Source organism: Anomaloglossus baeobatrachus, chromosome 8 (assembly GCF_048569485.1).
Source record: "Anomaloglossus baeobatrachus isolate aAnoBae1 chromosome 8, aAnoBae1.hap1, whole genome shotgun sequence".
NCBI classification, from domain to species: domain Eukaryota; kingdom Metazoa; phylum Chordata; class Amphibia; order Anura; family Aromobatidae; genus Anomaloglossus; species Anomaloglossus baeobatrachus.
The window spans coordinates 228,357,275-228,382,255 of NC_134360.1; the positions used below are offsets into that span (position 1 = coordinate 228,357,275).

General features: G+C 48.1%; 1 protein-coding gene across 2 annotated transcripts in view; it reads left to right on the plus strand.

Moving 5' to 3' along the window:
• The window catches only part of NEGR1 (neuronal growth regulator 1), a 672,070-nt gene that overhangs the window by 568,499 nt on the left and 78,590 nt on the right, over positions 1 to 24,981 (plus strand). The window contains exon 7 of one of the 2 annotated variants that reach the window (XM_075320310.1): positions 21,226 to 21,267. The exons of the other annotated variant lie outside the window; for it this stretch is intronic. Coding sequence (XP_075176425.1) covers positions 21,226 to 21,267 — 42 coding nt within the window. The remainder of the gene's footprint in view (positions 1 to 21,225; positions 21,268 to 24,981) is intronic. 2 annotated transcript variants of the gene reach the window in all.

The window sequence follows — 24,981 nt, forward strand, 5'->3', positions numbered from 1 at the left end:
AAATGAGCAAATCATTATTACATCTTTGTTGTTCCACGAGATAGATTTTTCTTTTTTTTTTTGCCTGGACAAATAATTCAATTAATTAGCAAATGTAAAATGCAGAATTAATACCAAATCGTTATTTTCGACGGTGGCGCTCGGCAGCTGGCTTTGCTTTTGTTTGTATAAATAATCAGGATGGCCTAATTTGAGATGATGCAGGGAACAGCCGCGAGAAGACGAAAGCGAAGAGGGGAAAAAGCGCTTAGTCTATATTTGTTGTGTTCACATCAAGGGAGATCTGAAGCCTTTCAGGTGGAGGAGTCCTTAGGAATTCACGGCTTTCAAAAACAGGAAGTGCGAGCGTCGCTGCATCGCTGCGAGCGTTACAGGCTGCGGCGCGGGGTGTGTGCTTTTCTTGTGCTGTTTTTATTGAAGTTCAGCAAATAAAAAGAGCAAGTGAGAGATGCAAGAACCAAGAAAAAGCCCTGGCTTCAGCACAGCCACTATTTACATTAAAAGGAGATCAAAAATTCCCAAAAATTCTGCAAAATTCCACTGTCGGTTTCACTAACAAGATACATCTGTAATATTAGGCCATAGGAATTTTTACCTAAAACAGATAATGCCCCCCTGTGTGCCCCATAAAATGGATAGTGCCCCCCTGTGTGCCCCATAAAATGGATAATGCCACCTGTCTGCCACATAAAACAGATAATGCCCCCTGAGTGTCCCATAAAACAAATAATGCCCCCTGAGTGTCCCATAAAACAAATAATTCCCCCTGTGTGGCCATATAACAAATAATTCCCCCTGTGTGCCCCAAAAAAACAGATATTGTCTCCTGTTTGCCCCATAAAATAGAAAATGCCCCCAGTGTGCGCCATAAAATGAATAATTCCCCGTGTGCCCCATAAAACAGATAATGCCCTCTGTGTGCCCCATAAAACAGATAACGCCCCATGAATGCCCTCAAATAATAACAAATAATGCCATTCTCGTGAAATAAATAAATGTCTGAGTGACCCCTCAAAATAAATAATGCCCCTTAAAACAAATAGTGCCCCAAGTGTCCCCATAAAACAGGTAATGCTCCCTGAGTGCCCCCTTAATTTCCCATGATTTTGTACAGCCCTTGGGCACCCAGCCACTACATCAGTTCTGTGACCGCACCTCCAAATTTGTGGACCACCATCCATATAACGAGATCTGTGTCCTGTAACAGAGTAGAGAGCAGATGGCTCGCTGCTCCGCCATCCACTCTTGCAGACAATGGCTGCTTTATGCCGGCGGTCTTCCGAAGGTAGGGGTCATGCAAGGGATGTCGGGCAGCATGATGACACCACTTCATCTCACCACCTGCGCCTGCCTACAGAATGCGAGGGGAATGAAAAGTCTACCACTGATCTACCACTGAGCTACCACTGATCTAGCACTGATCTACCACTGATCTATCACTGATCTATCACTGATCTAGCACTGATCTATCACTGATCTACCACTGATCTATCACTGATCTATCACTAATCTACCACTGATCTATCACTGATCTAGCACTGATCTACCACTGATCTATCACTGATCTAGCACTGATCTATCACTGATCTACCACTAATCTACCACTGATCTATCACTGATCTATCACTGATCTACCACTAATCTACCACTGATCTAGCACTGATCTAGCACTGATCTATCACTGATCTACCACTGATCTAGCACTGATCTACCACTAATCTACCACTGATCTATCACTGATCTATCACTGATCTAGCACTGATCTATCACTGATCTATCACTGATCTATCACTGATCTATCACTGATCTAGCACTGATCTATCACTGATCTATCACTGATCTATCACTGATCTATCACTGATCTAGCACTGATCTATCACTGATCTATCACTAATCTACCACTGATCTACCACTGATCTACCACTGATCTACCACTGATCTACCACTGATCTACCACTGATCTACCACTGATCTACCACTGATCTACCACCGGTCATCATGAGAGTGGGGTGAAGGGGGTTGTTTCATTTTATTTTTTATTGTCAGGACACAGAAGGGTCACGGTTACTATATGGAGTCATAAAGGGGGCATTAATGCTACATGCAGGCACAGAGCCGGCACTACTATATGGAGGCACAATGTAAGTGCCAATACTCTGTGGAAGTATAAAGGAGGCACGATTACTATATGGAGGCACAGAGGAAGCGCTATAACTACATGGAAGCACAGAAGGGGCACTATGACTGTAGGAAGACGCAGAGGGGGCACTAATACTATATGGAGGCATAGAATGGGCACTAACACTATATGGAGGCATAGAGGGGGCACTAACTCTATATTGAGGCATAGAATGGGCACTAACACTATATGGAGGCATAGAGGGGACACTAACACTATATGGAGGCATAGAATGGGCACTAACACTATATGGAGGCATAGAGGGGGCACTAACTCTATTGAGGCATAGAGGGGGCACTAACTCTATATGGAGGCATAGAGGGGGCACTAACACTATATGGAGGCATAGAGGGGGCACTAACTCTATATGGAGGGATAGAGGGGGCACTAACACTATATGGAGGCATAGAGGGGGCACTAACACTATATGGAGGCATAGAGGGGGCACTAACTCTATATGGAGGCATAGAGGGGGCACTAACTCTATATGGAGGCATAGAGGGGGGACTAACACTATATGGAGGCATAGAGGGGGCACTAACTCGATATGGTGGCATAGAGGGGGCACTAACTCTATATGGAGGCATAGAGGGGGCACTAACACTATATGGAGGCATAGAGGGGGCACTAACTCTATATGGAGGCATAGAGGGGGCACTAACTCTATATGGAGGCATAGAGGGGGCACTAACTCTATATGGAGGCATAGAGGGGGCACTAACTCGATATGGTGGCATAGAGGGGGGACTAACACTATATGGAGGCATAGAGGGGGCACTAACACTATATGGAGGCATAGAGGGGGCACTAACACTATATGGAGGCATAGAGGGGGCACTAACTCTATATGGAGGCATAGAGGGGGCACTAACTCTATATGGAGGCATAGAGGGGGCACTAACACTATATGGAGGCATAGAGGGGGCACTAACACTATATGGAGGCATAGAGGGGGCACTAACTCTATATGGAGGCATAGAGGGGGCACTAACACTATATGGAGGCATAGAGGGGGCACTAACTCTATATGGAGGCATAGAGGGGGCACTAACTCGATATGGTGGCATAGAGGGGGGACTAACTCGATATGGTGGCATAGAGGGGGGACTAACACTATATGGAGGCATAGAGGGGGCACTAACTCGATATGGTGGCATAGAGGGGGCAGTCAATCCAAATATATTATTCTTCCTTCACCATTTTGATAATTGTAGCCCAGTGTTTGCAGACTCATAAATTCCCTTATCTCTCTGCACATTTGATAAATCTCTCAGCCGCAGCCTCTCTTGAAACCAAAATCATGGCTGAACACCAGAACCCCTCTGCTGTAAGTGGCCGGTGTGAGTCCAGTTCTTCCAGCTGATTATACCCTTGTACTTTGCACATTACCAGACGTTGCGCTCCTCATTGGTTCATGTGGTTTCAGTATAGCGGTGTATTTGATGTATACCGCCGGCATATGGGGGTTGATCCTAGCGAGTTCTCTGCACCACGCACATGAACAGATGGGAGAAGGCAGTAATCAGGCATGCTCTTTTGCTGAAGTTGTTAGATGTGTGAATGTTGAATCATATGGAACAGCATATATCATCAGAGCAAAGGCATAACAAGTAGGCATGGGGCACATAGCAATATAGAAGTGGAGCCCAATGCACCATGAAGACTGTCAGTGATAAGTGCGCTGCACACATGAGAAGACTGCGATCGCTGAGGTCTTCCAAAGTCCAACTTGTTATCTTCGGCTCTAGTGGAGTTGGGCACCACTGAACTTATGTATATCGAAATTATTGTCCCATCCGGAAAAATATTCGAGTCCCCCATTGACTCTCATTATACTTGCTACACGAATAATGCCCATCCAAGCGTGACTACTCGTTACGAGTACAGAGCACCCGAGCATGGTAGTGCCCGCTCATCACTAGTTACGAGTACTGAGCACCCGAGCATGGTAGTGCCCGCTCATCACTAGTTACCAGTACCGAGCACCTGAGCATGGTAGTGCCCGCTCATCACTAGTTACGAGTACTGAGCACCTGAGCATGGTAGTGCCCGCTCATCACTAGTTACAAGTACTGAGCACCCCAGCATGGTAGTGCTCACTCATCACTAGTTACCAGTACTGAGCACCCGAGCATGGTAGTGCTCGCTCATCACTAGTTACGAGTACTGAGCACCCGAGCATGGTAGTGCTCGCTCATCACTAGTTACGAGTACTGAGCACCCGAGCATGGTAGTGCCCGCTCATCACTAGTTACGAGTACCGAGCACCCGAGCATGGTAGTGCTCGCTCATCACTAATTACCAGTACTGAGCACCCGAGCATGGTAGTGCCCGCTCATCACTAGTTACCAGTACTGAGCCCCTGAGCATGGTAGTGCCCACTCATCACTAGTTACCAGTACTGAGCCCCTGAGCATGGTAGTGCCCACTCATCACTAGTTACCAGTACTGAGCACCTGAGCATGGTAGTGCCCACTCATCACTAGTTACAAGTACAGAGCACCCGAGCATGGTAGTGCTCACTCATCACTAGTTACGAGTACAGAGCACCCGAGCATGGTAGTGCCCACTCATCACTAGTTACGAGTACTGAGCACCCGAGCATGGTAGTGCCCGCTCATCACTAGTTACGAGTACTGAGCACCCGAGCATGGTAGTGCCCGCTCATCACTAGTTACGAGTACAGAGCACCCCAGCATGGTAGTGCTCACTCATCACTAGTTACGAGTACTGAGCACCCGAGCATGGTAGTGCCCGCTCATCACTAGTTACGAGTACTGAGCACCCGAGCATGGTAGTGCCCGCTCATCACTAGTTACGAGTACTGATCACCTGAGCATGGTAGTGCTCACTCATCACTAGTTACAAGTACTGAGCACCCGAGCATGGTAGTGCTCGCTCATCACTAGTAGTTACGAGTACAGAGCACCCGAGCATGGTAGTGCCCGCTCATCACTAGTTACGAGTACTGAGCACCTGAGCATGGTAGTGCCCGCTCATCACTAGTTACCAGTACAGAGCACCTGAGCATGGTAGTGCCCGCTCATCACTAGTTACGAGTACCCAGCACCCGAGCATGGTAGTGCCCGCTCATCACTAGTTACTAGTACGGAGCACCCGAGCATGGTAGTGCCCGCTCATCACTAGTTACGAGTACCGAGCACCCGAGCATGGTAGTGCCCAGTCATCACTAGTTACGAGTACTGAGCACCCGAGCATGGTAGTGCTCACTCATCACTAGTTACTAGTACAGAGCACCTGAGCATGGTAGTGCTCCCTCATCACTAGTTACGAGTACTGAGCACCCGGGCATGGTAGTGCCCACTCATCACTAGTTACGAGTACCGAGCACCCGAGCATGGTAGTGCCCGCTCATCACTAGTTACGAGTACCAAGCACCCGAGCATGGTAGTGCCCGCTCATCACTAGTTACTAGTACGGAGCACCCGAGCATGGTAGTGCCCGCTCATCACTAGTTACGAGTACCGAGCACCCGAGCATGGTAGTGCTCACTCATCACTAGTTACGAGTACTGAGCACCCGAGCATGGTAGTGCTCACTTATCACTAGTTACGAGTATCGGGCACCCGAGCATGGTAGTGCCCGCTCATCACTAGTTACGAGTACTGAGCACCCGAGCACGGTAGTGCCTGCTCATCACTAGTTATGAGTACCGAGCACCTGAGCATGATAGTGCCCGCTCATCACTAGTTACCAGTACTGAGCACCCGAGCATGGTAGTGCCTGCTCATCACTAGTTACGAGTACAGAGCACCCGAGCATGGTAGTGCCTGCTCATCACTAGTTACGAGTACTGAGCACCCGAGCATGGTAGTGGTCCCTCATCACTAGTTACTAGTACAGACCACCTGAGCATGGTAGTGCCCACTCATCACTAGTTACCAGTGTTGAGCACCCAAACATGGTAGTGCCCGCTCATCACTAGTTACGAGTACTGATCACCCGAGCATGGTAGTGCCCGCTCATCACTAGTTACGAGTAGTGATCACCTGAGCATGGTAGTGCTCGCTCATCACTAGTTACGAGTACTGATCACCCGAGCATGGTAGTGCCCGCTCATCACTAGTTACGAGTACTGATCACCTGAGCATGTTAGTGCCCGCTCATCACTAGTTACGAGTACTGATCACCCGAGCATGGTAGTGCTCACTCATCACTAGTTACGAGTACTGAGCACCCGAGCATGGTAGTGCTCACTAATCACTAGTTACGAGTATCGGGCACCCGAGCATGGTAGTGCCCGCTCATCACTAGTTATGAGTACCGAGCACCTGAGCATGATAGTGCCCGCTCATCACTAGTTACCAGTACTGAGCACCCGAGCATGGTAGTGCCTGCTCATCACTAGTTACGAGTACAGAGCACCCGAGCATGGTAGTGCTCACTCATCACTAGTTACTAGTACGGAGCACCCGAGCATGGTAGTGCCCGCTCATCACTAGTTACGAGTACCGAGCACCCGAGCATGGTAGTGCCCAGTCATCACTAGTTACGAGTACTGAGCACCCGAGCATGGTAGTGCTCACTCATCACTAGTTACTAGTACAGAGCACCTGAGCATGGTAGTGCTCCCTCATCACTAATTACGAGTACTGAGCACCCGGGCATGGTAGTGCCCACTCATCACTAGTTACGAGTACCGAGCACCCGAGCATGGTAGTGCACGCTCATCACTAGTTACGAGTACCAAGCACCCGAGCATGGTAGTGCCCGCTCATCACTAGTTACTAGTACGGAGCACCCGAGCATGGTAGTGCCCGCTCATCACTAGTTACGAGTACCGAGCACCCGAGCATGGTAGTGCTCACTCATCACTAGTTACGAGTACTGAGCACCCGAGCATGGTAGTGCTCACTTATCACTAGTTACGAGTATCGGGCACCCGAGCATGGTAGTGCCCGCTCATCACTAGTTACGAGTACTGAGCACCCGAGCACGGTAGTGCCTGCTCATCACTAGTTATGAGTACCGAGCACCTGAGCATGATAGTGCCCGCTCATCACTAGTTACCAGTACTGAGCACCCGAGCATGGTAGTGCCTGCTCATCACTAGTTACGAGTACAGAGCACCCGAGCATGGTAGTGCCTGCTCATCACTAGTTACGAGTACTGAGCACCCGAGCATGGTAGTGGTCACTCATCACTAGTTACTAGTACAGACCACCTGAGCATGGTAGTGCCCACTCATCACTAGTTACCAGTGTTGAGCACCCGAACATGGTAGTGCCCGCTCATCACTAGTTACGAGTACTGATCACCCGAGCATGGTAGTGCCCGCTCATCACTAGTTACGAGTAGTGATCACCTGAGCATGGTAGTGCTCGCTCATCACTAGTTACGAGTACTGATCACCCGAGCATGGTAGTGCCCGCTCATCACTAGTTACGAGTACTGATCACCTGAGCATGGTAGTGCCCGCTCATCACTAGTTACGAGTACTGATCACCCGAGCATGGTAGTGCTCACTCATCACTAGTTACGAGTATCGGGCACCCGAGCATGGTAGTGCCCGCTCATCACTAGTTACGAGTACTGAGCACCCGAGCATGGTAGTGCCCTCTCATCACTAGTTACGGGTACTGAGCACCTGAGCATGGTAGTGCCCGCTCATCACTAGTTACGAGTACTGATCACCCGAGCATGGTAGTGCCCGCTCATCACTAGTTACGAGTACTGATCACCTGAGCATGGTAGTGCCCGCTCATCACTAGTTACGAGTACTGATCACCCGAGCATGGTAGTGCTCACTCATCACTAGTTACGAGTATCGGGCACCCGAGCATGGTAGTGCCCGCTCATCACTAGTTACGAGTACTGAGCACCTGAGCATGGTAGTGCCTGCTCATCACTAGTTACGAGTACAGAGCACCCGAGCATGGTAGTGCCCGCTCATCATTAGTTACGGGTACTGAGCACCCGAGCATGGTAGTGCCCTCTCATCACTAGTTACGGGTACTGAGCACCTGAGCATGGTAGTGCCCACTCATCACTAGTTACCAGTGTTGAGCACCCGAACATGGTAATGCCCGCTCATCACTAGTTACGAGTACAGAGCAGCCGAGCATGGTAGTGCCCACTCATCACTAGTTACCAGTGTTGAGCACCCGAACATGGTAATGCCCGCTCATCACTAGTTACGAGTACTGATCACCCGAGCATGGTAGTGCCCGCTCATCACTAGTTACGAGTACTGATCACCTGAGCATGGTAGTGCCCGCTCATCACTAGTTACGAGTACAGAGCACCCGAGCATGGTAGTGCCCGCTCATCACTAGTTAGCAGTACTGAGCACCCGAGCATGATAGTGCCCGCTCATCACTAGTTACGGGTACTGAGCATGTTTCTGCTTTCTAGTAAATGTTTATCTCACCCCAGTACTGTATTCACAGCTACACTGCTGAGTTTTGCTGTGTAATCTCCTCCGTTCTGCTGCTTCTGAGTATGTGCTACATAGAGACAGAAGAGCAGGAATCCTTCACATCTGGTTGTATTGTGTATGGGAGATATCTTTCCTGCTAGTTTACACCCACTAGCCTAGAGACAACTATAAATTGCAGATGAAGCCTACCGACGGGAGAATTGGTAAAAAGTAAAGGATACAAATGGGCAGAAATAGTGTTATCCCTCACATGTACGGAGTATGTGCTACATAGAGACAGGAGAGCAGGATTCTTCACGTCTGGATGTATTGTGCTTGGCAGATATCATATTAGTTATTCTCCACCCACCAGCTCAGAGGCAACAGAAAACAAGAAAGATAAAACATATAAAGAGGAAAAATAGTGTGCACACATGACAATTTATTCTGAAAAGTCACTGGAAATGACAGGTACGCTTTAAGGGTAAAATAGCCCAATTCTACGCATTCTCATAGCAGGTGTCATCGGGGGGCCAGTCCACAGGTTGGAGACCACTGATATGATCCTACAGATAAATGCCTGAACTCTTCCAACAATGTGGTTTTCACCGGAGAGGTGCAGACTCCACGTGATGAGCGCAGGTGTTTTTGGAATTTTATTTTTTTATAAATTGTTTTAATATCTATTTAAGTGAAAAAACAGCTTCCCCTCCCAAATAAATGTGCTCCGTGGCGTCTCGCAGCTGTCATGACTTAAAGGCAGAGCTGACAATCGACTATGATTGGTCGAAAGAAATGACACTAATCAAAAGGGTGAAATCGCTATTGTGTTTTTGTCTTTCCTCGCTGAGTCTAATTTGCTTTTGAACATGCAAATTTTCTACTCTTGCAACTTGGCAGCCGGGCTTATTAATAGTTTAAACTACTAATTACTGTAATTCCAACACCGGCTTCCAAGAAATGTTGAACAAGTCAAGTTCCTCTGGAGAATTTTGCTGCACGGAATGATGATCTTGTTCTTCACTATAGGGTTACTCTTCAAACTGTTAAATTAAATTTGGGAACTTTGATTTCCGCGCTCGGCATGTGTTTTCTCGGTCTTTTTTTAAGTTAAATTGCTGAACAATGAGTCTCACGTACAAAGTCTGAGCTTCAATCACATTACCGGTAGGCGCTGGATGGTGCATAAATTAGATTGGCAATTATTAACAATACTGGAAGTTTGAGATTAATTGCCATCGTATAGAGCCGCGTCTACGATGACCCACTCCAAAAAAAAAAAAATTCTTCAGGATAATAGCACAGTGGAGGCAACGGCTCAACAAGTTCAATTCTTGGCCGTAACGTCCCCGGAATTGGAGCATAATAAGGTTAAAGTGTCTTTAGATTGGTGCGGAAAGTATATATTTGTGTTTAATTCCTCCTGCTGAGTACAATGGAGAATGGGGTATTGTTGGGTAAATTGGGTATTGAAGTAAATGAAGGGCTTTATTTAGTCAAAGGTTGATGGCGATTTGATCTTAATAACACTCAACGAAGTCATTTTACGTGATTTGGGGAATTTTTCAGCGCAGGTGACTTCTAACTTTAGTTTTTTACCAATTCCAATTGAGTGCTACAGCTTCAGGCAGAGAATGACTTAGCCACGGCGATGAGCGGTGACATCACTCAGGTTATTTGCGGTCACAGGTGGAGGACCGTGGGAACCTCCAGCTGTGACCGTAAATAACCTGAGTGACGTCACCGCTTATCAATGTGGCTCAGTCTCTGCCTGAACCTCACAGTGGGCGGTCATGTTCTATGCCCGCACACTGTGCCTTCAGATGTAGCAGAGCTGGAATTGTCGTGGGAACTCATGTGAATTACGTCAGACCTGGGTGTTTTGGGGTTAATAGATGGGTAAAAGAGGGTGTTTTTATGTATTTCAAATAAAGGATTTTTTTGGTGTTTATTTCTTTTCACTTACAGATTAGTGATGGGGGGTCTCATAGACGCCTCCCATTACTAATCTACGGTTTAGTGATAGCTGTGAACTGTTATTAATCCCTTATTACCCCAATTACCATCGCACCAGGGCAATCAGGTTGAGCTGGGTAAAGTTCTGGGATTGTTGCATCTAACTGATACGATAATTCTGGGCAGCTGCAGGCTGCTATTTTTAGGCTGGGGAGACCCAATAAGCATGGGTCTTCCCAGCCTGAGAATACCAGCCCCCAGCTGTCGGCTTTATCATGGCTATCTATCAAAATTAGGAGGGACCGCACGTTATTAAAAATTATTTATTTATATCATTTTCAAAAGCCACATGCGGTTCCTCTTATTTTGATACACAGTCAAGATAAGTGCAGGGATGGTGGCTGTATCTGTGCTGGTTATCATTATGGGGGACCCAACGCCGATTATTTATTTATTTTTACACGATAGGTATACACACACAGCACCTCTGATTGAAAGCAGTCAGACACACTGTCACACAGGATGGAGACGCGTTTGACTGCAACCAATCAGAGACGCAGAGACTGCCAGTGGGTGGGGAAATCAGTGAATATGTATGAAGGTTAATGAGCGGCCCTGTAAGTAGTAGTATGAGCGGATCCGGAAGCAGAGTACAGTGGCGCGAGAGAGTCAACGCACCTGCTCTCTCCTTTTTTCTTTATTTTTCCTTTATTTTTTTTTAATTACCCGAGTTGCTGAACCCAGATCGTTACCCGGAGTTCCCTGTGTTTCCCCCTTGAGTTGTGCCGTAATACAGATCCTTGGTGAACGTTTGCTCCATACTCCATAACCTCGTCTTCGTTTGTCAATATTAAGTGAAAATGACGCAGCCCTCCCCCCGTCTTGTAATTATTTCCATGCAGTAATGTCACCCTCACATGTCTGTCTCTCGCTGTCTTTTTATTTTTCATTACTGACTCCAATTATGTTTTATTACACATTAGACATAACGCTGAACATGCAGGTTATAAAAATCACTGCAATCCACAGAAAGCTGCTTCACACAAGGAAGCACAACAGACGAGAGCCCCACGGAAGATGGTTCCCGATATGGCGCCCGGTTTCGGGCTTCCACTTCTCAGCTGGTTAATGGTTTCGATTGACAGAGTTGATTGATCGTTGTTTAAAAAGTGTTCAAAATTAATTCTTCCTTCACTAGAAATGATGGCAGGGGATTAGTAATGGTTAGTGCTGCCATTGGGCCCGGAATCACTGGAAGAAAGCAATAGATATCCATCAGGTTAATCTCTCTTCTGGACAAGTGGACACTTATGTCACAGAGGCGTCCACTGAAGTAGCTCCCAAGGATCAAACATGCAGGTAAATGTAGCGCCCCTGAGTAGATTAGGGTGCTACAGGAAACTGCATCCTTCTTCCCCAGGGTGCAGGACCTACTCCCCATGGTTCCAGGTTCCCAGAAACCGGTGTCATCTCCATCAGCACCTCAAACCCCAACCAACACCTCACACCATGACCTGTCAGACACACCAGTGGGTTGGTCTAGCTGGAACAGGGCCACCTACCTAGGGGTCAGGCAGACGGGTTGGAGGGACCGAGAGAGACGAGTAACAGCTCTCAAAGGGAGAGGAGCTGGAGTGGTAGCTCCCAGGGAGCTAGGAAGACAAGAGTTGGGTCGCAGACAGTGGTCAGTGACCGGGTTCAGGGATGTCGGTTTGGACTGTGACAGACGCGGTCTAAGAGGGACTGCAGGCACCAGAGAGGGACCAACAGAGCTGACCGGTACTGAGCACAACGGGGGGTACATGACCCCAAGTCAGGAGCCGATTCAAGGTCCTGGCAATTAACCTGCAGAGGAAGAAGGCCTTCAGGGACCTTCCTAAAACTCAGAGACTGAGGGCATCAGCACAACGGGGACAGGGTTTTCCAAATAAAGCAACCCACTGAGGTCCCTCAGCCCTTAGGAGCAAGACTTCACCCAAGACTGAAGAACTGGCCCTTACAGCTTCAAGCTACAGGGACCCACACAGACACAAACAGTGCGCGGAGGCAAGTTCTGAACTACTAGTGACTCCGGTGGTACCGGGGACCTGGACGTGCTCAAGGCAGCAGCAGCTGTGCACAGAGACGTGTTCAAGAACGGTGTGTGTCTCGTTTCATCTCCTCCTATCCAACGCCTCAACCACCGCAGTGAGTATGCCTGCCCCTGCACTCTGCCCTTCCATCCCTCATCATCACTTGAGCTTCGGGGCCTTCCCTACCTGCGGAGGGACTGTCACCTTGCTGCTCTCCACCATCTGCCCCAGTCCTTATTGCAGCAGCGGCGGTACTCCCATTACCACAACCCGCGTCATGAACACTTTTCCTGTATATAATCCCCTTTTCCAGTTTGAGTGCCCGCTGAGCCCGGGTCTGGACCCCTCGAGCCACGACCATCCCGGATCTGAGCACCCCGATCGTCACCGGGGCAGCACATAAACACTCCATACAATCTCCCAAGTTGTACAGATCCTGTAGGCCTCAATATTTTTTTGTGACCTCATGAGTTGAGAGGGACCCAGTGGCAGCAGACGGAAGGTGCAGCGATCGGTGCTGGATCCAGAAAAGGTGAGTAAAACAAAGGTCCATCAGAAGACAATTTAGAGGTTATTTTGGAGTTCATAACTTTTCACTATAGTCTATTTCTTCTGACAATTGATAGTTTATGTGCACTTGTTCTATTTAGAGGAAGGGTGACCCTAAAAATAATTTTCTGTGGTGGGTCCATAAAAACATAGACACAAGTACAGTCTGAGACTGAGGGCACATGACACAGCTCTTACACAACAATAGGAAGCGCCTGTCCACACTACAGAACTCCTATATCACACCTGAAAGAACCTGTCCATACAGAACAGCTATTACATCACACGAGGAGGAGCCTGTCCACACAACACAGCTCTTACATCACACCAAGAGGAGGCTGACCACACTGCACAGCTCCTACATCACTCCAGGAGGAGCCTGTCTACACAGCACAGCTCTTATATCACACTAGGAAGAACCTGTCCACACTGCACAGCTTTTACATCACACCAGGAGGAGCCTATCCACACAGCACAGCTCTTACATCAATCCAGGAGGAGCCTGTCCACACAGTACAGCTCTTACATCACACTAGGAAGAACCTGTCCACACAATACAGCTCTTATATCACACTAGGAAGAACCTGTCCACACAAAACAGCTCTTACATCACACCAGGAGGAGCCTGCCCACACTGCACAGCTCTTATATCACACTAGGAAGAACCTGTCCACACAGCACAGCTCTTACATCACTCCAGGAGGAGCCTATCCACACTGCACAGCTCTTATATCACACTAGGAAGAACCTGTCCACACAGCACAGCTCTTACATCACTTCAGGAGGAGCCTATCCACACTGCACAGCTCTTATATCACACTAGGAAGAACCTGTCCACACAATACAGCTCTTACATCACTTCAGGAGGAGCCTGTCCATACAGCACAGCTCTTACATCACTCCAGGAGGAGCCTGTCCACACAGCACAGCTCTTACATCAATCCAGGAGGAGCCTGTCCACACAGCACAGCTCCTACATCACTCCAGGAGGAGCCTGTCCACACAATACAGCTCTTACATCACTTCAGGAGGAGCCTGTCCACACAGCACAGCTCTTACATCACTTCAGGAGGAGCCTATCCACACTGCACAGCTCTTACATCACACTAGGAAGAACCTGTCCACACTGCACAGCTCTTATATCACACTAGGAAGAACCTGTCCACACAGCACAACTCTTACATCACACCAGGAGGAGCCTATCCACACTGCACAGCTCTTATATCACACTAGGAAGAACCTGTCCACACAGCACAGCTCTTACATCACTCCAGGAGGAGCCTGTCCACACAGCACAGCTCTTACATCACTCCAGGAGGAGCCTGCCCACACAGCACAGCTCTTACATCACTCCAGGAGGAGTCTGCCCACACAGCACAGCTCTTACATCACTCCAGGAGGAGCCTGTCCACACAGCACAGCTCTTACATGACACTAGGAAGAACCTGTCCATACTGCACAGCTCTTACATCACTCCAGGAGGAGCCTGTCCACACAGCACAGCTCTTACATCACACCAGGAGGAGCCTATCCACACTGCACAGCTCTTATATCACACTAGGAAGAACCTGTCCACACAGCACAGCTCTTACATCACTCCAGGAGGAGCCTGTCCACACTGCACAGCTCTTACATCACTCCAGGAGGAGCCTGTCCACACAGCACAGCTCTTACATCACACTAGGAAGAACCTGTCCATACTGCACAGCTCTTACATCACTCCAGGAGGAGCCTGTCCACACAGCACAGCTCCTACATCACTCCAGGAGGAGCCTATCCACACTGCACAGCTCTTATATCACACTAGGAAGAACCTGTCCACACAGCACAGCTCTTATATCACACTAGGAAGAACCTGTCCATACTGCACAGCTCTTACATCACTCCAGGAGGAGCCTGTCCACACAGCACAGCTCTTACATCACACCAGGAGGAGCCTATCCACACTGCACAGCTCTTATATCACACTAGGAAGAACCTGTCCACACAGCACAGCTCTTACATCAAACTAGGAAGAACCTGTCCATACTGCACAGCTCTTACATCACTCCAGGAGGAGCCTGCCCACACAGCACAGCTCTTACATCACACTAGGAAGAACCTGTCCATACTGCACAGCTCTTACATCACTCCAGGAGGAGCCTGCCCACACAGCACAGCTCTTACATCACACCAGGAGGAGCCTATCCACACTGCACAGCTCTTACATCACACTAGGAAGAACCTGTCCATACTGCACAGCTCTTACATCACTCCAGGAGGAGCCTGTCCACACAGCACAGCTCTTACATCACACCAGGAGGAGCCTATCCACACTGCACAGCTCTTATATCACACTAGGAAGAACCTGTCCACACAGCACAGCTCTTACATCACACCAGGAGGAGCCTGTCCACACAGCACAGCTCTTACATCACTCCAGGAGGAGCCTATCCACACTGCATAGCTCTTATATCACACTAGGAAGAACCTGTCCACACAGCACAGCTCTTACATCACACCAGGAGGAGCCTGTCCACACAGCACAGCTCTTACATCACACTAGGAAGAACCTGTCCATACTGCACAGCTCTTACATCACTCCAGGAGGAGCCTGTCCACACTGCACAACTCTTACATCACACCAGGAGGAGCCTGTCCACACAGCACAGCTCTTACATGACACTAGGAAGAACCTGTCCATACTGCACAGCTCTTACATCACTCCAGGAGGAGCCTGTCCACACAGCACAGCTCTTACATCACACCAGGAGGAGCCTGCCCACACAGCACAGCTCTTACATCACACCAGGAGGAGCCTATCCACACTGCACAGCTCTTACATCACACTAGGAAGAACCTGTCCATACTGCACAGCTCTTACATCACTCCAGGAGGAGCCTGTCCACACAGCACAGCTCTTACATCACACCAGGAGGAGCCTATCCACACTGCACAGCTCTTATATCACACTAGGAAGAACCTGTCCACACAGCACAGCTCTTACATCACACCAGGAGGAGCCTATCCACACTGCACAGCTCTTATATCACACTAGGAAGAACCTGTCCACACAGCACAGCTCTTACATCACACTAGGAAGAACCTGTCCACACAGCACAGCTCTTACATCACACTAGGAAGAACCTGTCCACACAGCACAGCTCTTACATCACTCCAGGAGGAGCCTGTCCACACAGCACAGCTCTTATATCACACTAGGAAGAACCTGTCCACACAGCACAGCTCTTACATCACACCAGGAGGAGCCTGTCCACACAGCACAGCTCTTACATCACACTAGGAAGAACCTGTCCATACTGCACAGCTCTTACATCACACTAGGAAGAACCTGTCCACACAGCACAGCTCTTACATCACTCCAGGAGGAGCCTGTCCACACTGCACAGCTCTTACATCACACAAGGAAGATTGTGCACAATGAGCATGAATGAGTAGATAAAATATACTGTTAGTAAACTCCGAAAAGGGAAATAAAGAAAGTTCTTCTGGAGGTTACATATAACATTTTGTTCTATATTATATCTAGTTGAGGTCTACAGCTATGAATATGTTGTTTTTTTGTGGCTAGCCTTTTCCTACTATTAATCTTTAATTTTTTAAATAAATAAAAAACTTTTGTGATGATCATTTGTGGGTAAGATACTGTGTGCGTGACCCAGAGTTAGACGTCTGTATGTGTATATTTACACCGTGTCAGCGCAGCGCCGCTGTGACCCGGCTCTTTATACAGTCTGTGCGACTTTCCCAACTTTTCTTCAATGAGCTTGCCAGGCGAGGGTTCTCTGTAAAAGTTAGTGACAGACGCACGCACAAGAGTCTTTTCAGGCTGACACTTCACACGGCTTCTCCCTGACTTCATGTCATCTACAGTCACTCCGCTTTCTTTTGGCGTCTGTCCCAACTTCTATGTAAACGCGTCTGTCTTTCTCCAAAAGCTTCAAGTGGAAACATAGTGGCTCCGTTCCACTGAAGAACCTCTGTGCTCCGTGAGTCTTTTCCAACTCGCGATTTACTATAAAAATACCATTTCTGGCTACGATTTGTGAAAAATAGGTCAAAGCAAAGAAACAAATTTCCAATATCAAATGCCCCAAAGTGACGACTCCCGGAATAAACGCCAAAATAAGAGAATGGTAACAACCCCGCAGCTTCAGATCCAGAGCAAATATATTCATGGAAGGAAACAAAGGACCTGGAGAATTGCTACACTTTCAGTTTACTTTAGAATATTTTTTCCAAAATGAAGTTATAAGAATTTGCAAATCACTTTATTTGGGGATTCATCTTCATTACTATAAAAAAAAAAAAATTGCATGTAAGTGACTGTTCCAACCTCTGATTTCCCCCAATCTATATCCTGCCTTTAGGGGCCCTGATATCAGAACGTACTCATGTGGAGTACAGATGATGGCAGTGATGGGTCAGCCCCTGTGTCTCACTAACTCCAGGTTTAAGCTGTTACAAGGGATTGTTCAGATAATCTCTAGAAATCAGGAGCTGACCCATCACTGCCATCTTCTGTACTCCAAATAAGTACTTGTTCAGATAATCTCTTGGAGACAGGAGCTGACCCATCACTGCCATCCTCTGTACTCCAAATAAGTACTTGTTCAGATTATCTAATGGAGACAGGAGCTGACCCATCACTGCCATCATCTGTACTCCAAATAAGTACTTGTTCAGATAATATCTTGGAGACAGGAGCTGACCCATCACTGCCATCATCTGTACTCCAAATAAGTACTTGTTCAGATAACATCTTGGAGAAAGGAGCTGACCCATCACTGCCATCCTCTGTACTCCAAATAAGTACTTGTTCAGATAATATCTTGGAGACAGGAGCTGACCCATCACTGCCATCCTCTGTACTCCAAATAAGTACTTGTTCAGATAATCTCTTGGAGACAGGAGCTGACCCATCACTGCCATCCTCTGTACTCCAAATAAGTACTTGTTCAGATAATCTCTAGAAGTCAGGAGCTGAGCCATCACTGTCATACTCTGTACTCCAAATAAGTACTTGTTCAGATAATATCTTGGAGACAGGAGCTGACCCATCACTGCCATCCTCTGTACTCCAAATAAATACTTGTTCAGATAATATTTATTCATGTCTATAGTGCTATTAATTCCATAGCACTTTACATACATTGGCAACACTGTCCCCATTGGGGCTCACAATCTAGAGTCCCTATCTGTATGTCTTTGGAGTGTGGGAGGAAACTGGACTATGCGGAGGAAACCCACGCAAACACGGGGAGAACATACAAACTCCTTGCAGATGTTGTCCTTGGTGGGATTTAAACCCAGGACCCTAGCGCTGCAAGACTGCAGTGCTAACCGCTGAGCCACCATGCCGCCCTTAAGCTCTTGGATACAGGAGCTGATTCATCACTGCCATCATCTGTACTCCAAATAAGTACTTTCTGATATCAGTGTCACTAAAAGAAGCAAATAAACTGGAGAAGAGCTGGAGTAGAAGCCACTTGCATGTAATTTTTTACCAGAATTAATGTGTGCAGCTTTGTAGGCTCCTCCACATGGTGGACGTGTGCAGGATCTGCCTGCTATTTACTAGGGTTTTTTTGTGGTACGTAAACTGGACCAGGCTAGCGCAGGCTGAGGTTCTTTCACTATGGACCTGAGGTTGTGTGGAAAATGGCGCATGTGCACTAACATATAAGCTACAATTGTCCTGTGGCTGTCTATCTGTGGTCTGTTGCACACATGGACAGAACACGGACCAATGTTTCTATGAATATACCTAAAGGCCTGGAAGATGTGATTGAGGACCATAAAATCCACTATTTTAGGCCTGCAAAAGGCGTTGATTGGGATCTACAAAAAAGGATAAACTCAGATCTACAAAGTGCATTAGAGAATTCTCTGGTTCAGGATTATATCATGCATTGTGTAAGCATACAAAGTGCACTGGATATGGCCTGTAAGGTGCACTGGACATGGCCTACAAAGTACACTGGACATGGCCTACAAAGTACACTGGTCATGGCCTACAAAGAGCACTGGTCATGGCCTACAAAGAGCACTGGTCATGGCCTACAAAGAGCACTGGTCATGGCCTACAAAGAGCACTGGACATGGCCTACAAAGTGCTCTGGACATGGCCTACAAAGTGCACTGGTCATGGCCTACAAAGTGCACTGGTCATGGCCTACAAAGTGCACTGGTCATGGCCTACAAAGTGCACTGGACATGACCTACAAAGTGCACTGGACATGGCCTACAAAGAGCACTGGTCATGGCCTACAAAGTGCACTGGACATGACCTACAAAGTGCACTGGACATGGCCTACAAAGTGCACTGGACATGGCCTACAAAGTACACTGGCCATGGCCTACAAAGAGCACTGGACATGGCCTACAAAGTGCACTGGACATGGCCTACAAAGAGCACTGGTCATGGCCTACAAAGTGCACTGGACATGGCCTACAAAGTGCACTGGACATGGCCTACAAAGTACACTGGACATGGCCTACAAAGTGCACTGGATATGGCCTACAAAGAGCACTGGTCATGGCCTACAAAGTGCACTGGACATGACCTACAAAGTGCACTGGACATGGCCTACAAAGTGCACTGGACATGGCCTACAAAGTACACTGGCCATGGCCTACAAAGAGCACTGGACATGGCCTACAAAGTGCACTGGACATGGCCTACAAAGTACACTGGCCATGGCCTACAAAGAGCACTGGACATGGCCTACAAAGTGCACTGGACATGGCCTACAAAGTGCACTGGACATGGCCTACAAAGTGCACTGGTCATGGCCTACAAAGTGCACTGGTCATGACCTACAAAGTGCACTGGTCATGACCTACAAAGTGCACTGGTCATGGATTATAAAGTGCACTGGTCATGGACTACAAAGTGCACTGGTCATGGCCTACAAAGTGCACTGGTCATGACCTACAAAGTGCACTGGTCATGACCTACAAAGTGCACTGGTCATGACCTACAAAGTGCACTGGTCATGGACGCAAAGTGCACTGGTCATGGCCTACAAAGTGCACTGGTCATGACCTACAAAGTGCACTGGTCATGACCTACAAAGTGCACTGGTCATGGACTACAAAGTGCACTGGTCATGACCTACAAAGTGCACTGGTCATGACCTACAAAGTGCACTGGTCATGGCCTACAAAGTGCACTGGTCATGACCTACAAAGTGCACTGGTCATGACCTACAAAGTACACTGGTCATGGCCTACAAAGTGCACTGGTCATGGCCTACAAAGTGCACTGGTCATGACCTACAAAGTGCACTGGTCATGGCCTACAAAGTGCACTGGTCATGGCCTACAAAGTGCACTGGTCATGACCTACAAAGTGCACTGGTCATGGCCTACAAAGTGCACTGGTCATGGCCTACAAAGTGCACTGGTCATGACCTACAAAGTGCACTGGTCATGGCCTACAAAGTGCACTGGTCATGGCCTACAAAGTGCACTGGTCATGGCCTACAAAGTGCACTGGTCATGACCTACAAAGTGCACTGGTCATGGCCTACAAAGTGCACTGGTCATGGCCTACAAAGTGCACTGGTCATGGCCTACAAAGTGCACTGGTCATGACCTACAAAGTGCACTGGTCATGGCCTACAAAGTGCACTGGTCATGACCTACAAAGTGCACTGGTCATGACCTACAAAGTACACTGGTCATGGCCTACAAAGTGCACTGGTCATGGCCTACAAAGTGCACTGGTCATGACCTACAAAGTACACTGGTCATGGCCTACAAAGTGCACTGGTCATGGCCTACAAAGTGCACTGGACATGGCCTACAAAGTGCACTGGTCATGACCTACAAAGTGCACTGGTCATGACCTACAATGCATATTCACACTGCATGGAGGGAATATTGTACAGTTCTGTATCTGGCAGGTCAGAGTCGGGCAGTGTTATGACCGCGATGGCATGTCCTTTATTACGATGTTCCTGTTTGTTGCATGCTCGTTGCCTGCCTCATTCTGTGTGCGTCTTCCATAAAGTGTGTGATTAATGCCCAAACTGTTCTTGTTTTGTTTGTTTCTTTTTCTTTTTTTTCTTTTTCCCCTTTTGTAGAAATTATTGAATCTTCCACCTCTAGTCCTGTCACCAGCTCAGGTCAGTGTCCACATACGCTCCGTATGCCTGGGTACTCTCTCTGCTTCACCATCTCATCTGCCATGCCAAGCCGGCTGCCACCGCCGCTGCTGCTGTCATTGTCTGTGTATCGCTCTGTTTTATGTGTTTGTATGTCCTTCATCGGCTGGAATTTAATATTGGGGCTGGGTCTTCTATGGTCTCAGCCATTTTGTGGGTAAAAATTATGTTAAGCCTCCAAATTTAGAGGAAAGTATGTCACCATGTGGATGTTTTTTTTTTAACCTGACCCTTAAAGCCTCACCATTGGTTTTGCCAAGGAAGACGCTCATCCACTGTTTTTGATCGGGTTGCGGATTGGACTATGTCTTCTTTTCCTTGGCCATAGTCTTCAGAAATAAGCCGTTTCCATGTGATTTGACCTGAGGCTTTTGGGGCATCCAAGGACCATGATTTACCCTTGTCCGTTACTCTAAACCTTCCGGTTCCACCACTTCCAGTTTTCCGACTTCTGTGACCAGCCTTGGTCGCCATGTCATGGTCACCATGGACAGGACCATGGTCATAAGGGCTTTTATAACCGAAATCTTGGCTACGGCGAGCATGGCATCACTGTTATCTTCACTGCTACTAGATTTTTCTTTTTATAGCATAAAATGAAAATTCCCACAAAATGGCTGCATTGACTTCGCTCTTGGGACTAGAGACCGATGGTGACCGTCCAACCAGAGCAAATGGGTCTGAAATCGAATGCTCAAAATAATGCGCTGTAACAATCTCCTGCTTCGTCTCTACTTTTTGCTGCTTTTTATGTTTTAGAAATCTCTATTTTGAAGTTATTCCCTTCGGAGGTATTTATAGGGGGGGAGGGGTGTACTATTTATCCTGTTCTCCACATTGGGACTGATAACTGTCCTTTGGATGTGCCAAAAATGCCTGGGATGGGAATACCCCTTTAACTGGTGTCTTTTTTTTATTAAATGGGTTTTTCAGGTAAAAGAAACATATTGATACATTAACTTTTAAGAGAATGTTACATAATATAGTTCTATTAAACCTCGAGAAGCAGCTTCATACTGGGTCTCGTTGGCACAGCAGTGGTGGCTTTTTTTGGTAGCTGAGCCAGCGCCCTTTACTTCCTTTATTTTTGAGTAGGGGGCTGGATTAGCTATTAAAAAAAGCCGCTCGGGACAGGAGCCGATACAAGGTGCCCTGCGCTGGACGAGCCGGGACCTGGGATTCATCGGCTTCTAGAGGATCAGGGCATAGTGACGAATACAGCTATATTAGAAAGTTTAAATTCGAAACGAAACAGAGTCATTACACCAATTTATATTTTGCCAAGTGCAATCAAACTAACTTTTATTAAAGTATAAAGTGCATACATTAAAACAGAGAAGGATTAAGAATTATTCATTGAGTGGTAAAATACACGGATACAAGGATGATATAGGAGCGTTGTTGTTTGCTCATTTGCTTCATTGCACATGACCCTGTAATAACTGGTGCTCTGTATATATGCGATGTTTAAGTCTAATGTAATATGGAATGGGGTGCAGAGCATTGCTTTACATGTTACAAGACTCTGTGCACATTGCAACCTGAGTGGAGGGGCTTTAAAGGGAACCTGTCAGCAGAAATTTCCCCTAAAACCTAACAGATTCCCCCTCTGCAGCTCCTGGGCTGCATTCTAGAAAGGTCCCTGTTATTATTGTGCCCCCTTTCTGACCCAAAAAAAGAGTTTATAAAGTGGTACCTTTTTGGTTTCGGATTCTATAAATGTGACACGGGGGCGGGCTGCCTGATGGCCGTTATTCTGCCCCCTGGTCCTGTATGCCGCCCCCATCGCTGATTTCCATACTTCTGGACGCCGCCCACTGCTCCAGCCATCCCCGCGCATGCCCAGTGCTCATCTCTCGTGGAACACAATGTGTGAATGTTTTGGTTTTTTTTTACTGTATTCGCCGGTAATCTTCTCTCCGCGTCTCCTCCTGATCGGTGTTGTCACTGCTCCGCGCTCTTCCCATCTATTTCCTGCCTCAGGGCAAGATGGGAAGGAGGTGACGTGAGGTCAGCAGCAGCGCGCTTGCGCAGAAAGAAGCAGGCTGAGGGGGAAAGCGCGGTCCCGCGATTATGGGCGGTTGCTTGTTAATAAACATCACAGCACCGCCCATAATCTAAACCCTGCGCGCACGTCACCAGCGGTGACACTGGGCACAGTGCTCATCCACGAGAGATGAGCACTGGGCATGCGCGGGGATGGCTGGAGCAGTGGGCGGCGTCCAGAAGTATGGAAATCAGCGATGGGGGCGGCATACAGGACCAGGGGGCAGAATAACGGCCATCAGGCAGCCCGCCCCCGTGTCCCATTTAGAGAATCCGAAGCCAAAAAGGTACCTTTATATAAACTCTTTTTTTGGGTCAGAAAGGGGGCACAATAATAACAGGGACCTTTCTAGAATGCAGCCCAGGAGCTGCAGAGGGGGAATCTGTTAGGTTTTAGGGGAAATTTCTGCTGACAGGTTCCCTTTAATTACCATTGTTTGTGCCATTGCTGAAGGCTCCTATATTATCTTTGTATCCGTGTATTTTGCCACTGAATGAATAATTGTTAATCCTTCTCTATTTTAATGTATGCATTACGCCCTGGCCTATCAGGTCGTCACAGGGTATTGTGCAGTCTGCCCTTCTGCACAGTATCCACTCTCCTTGGTTACAGATCCTGGTCCTTTGGTGTTGCTAAGAGCTTAGCCAATCAAAAAACTAGGAACACTTTAGACGGTACCCACCAGACACACCATTGGGGGGCCTGAAGGGAATAGGGCCACCCATATGAGGAGTTGGCAGGGAAAAGTGACAGAGTGAAGAGTCGAGCGGTGACTCTCGAGAGGAGAGGTCATGAGAGTGTGGTTGGAGGTCAGGAGCAGGGCTCCTGAAGTTACTAGGTGGCAGACGTTGGTCTGGGCCTGGTAGGAGCTGGAACCCTGGTCGCAGGGGATCGTGTCAAGGGGCACGGACTGCCAAGGAGGGCAGCTGGCGGCCTTGAGCCTTCTCCGGGCAGAGGCCAGGTCACGACGGGGTACGTGGACCCTAGGCTGGGAATTAGCTTCACGCGTCCCGGTAATTTACCCGATGGGGGTGAAGACTTTAAGATTCATCCCCAACCCGCTCCAAAATCGGGGTACTAGCGCACCGATGGGATAGGACTTTCCCAAACTACAGTCCAAAGAAATCTTACGCGTGAACCCTGAGAGCAAGCTCACTCTGTTAGCCATACGGGTGAGCGGGACTCGAATAGTTCCAAACTTGAGGGTCAAATAGAGAGAAGGTGCCACGGAAAAGGCCACAGGCTAACAAACAACACCAAGGTCACAGATCCACATGTGCTCCCTCCTTGCTGCAGCGGTGCTCAGATTTCTGGTTTACAAGCTGTCGGTGTCAGTATTCTTGGACTGAGTGAGTACACTGAAAAACCCTTTTCCTCTTCCCAACGGCACCCTGTTACCAACACCAACGGGCCCCGGGGCACAGACCCCCTACCCACGGAGGGGTTAAACATCCTGCTGCTACACCATCGCCACCGGGCTCCCCAACAGCAGCGGTGGTCTCCCACATTATCACGCACCGTGGGTGGCGTCACGAACTTCTAACTCCCCTGTATTTACACCCCCTTCTTAACTTCGAGTGTCCGCGCGAACCCCCAGGTCCGGAGACCCTCGAGCCACCGCGGTTCTG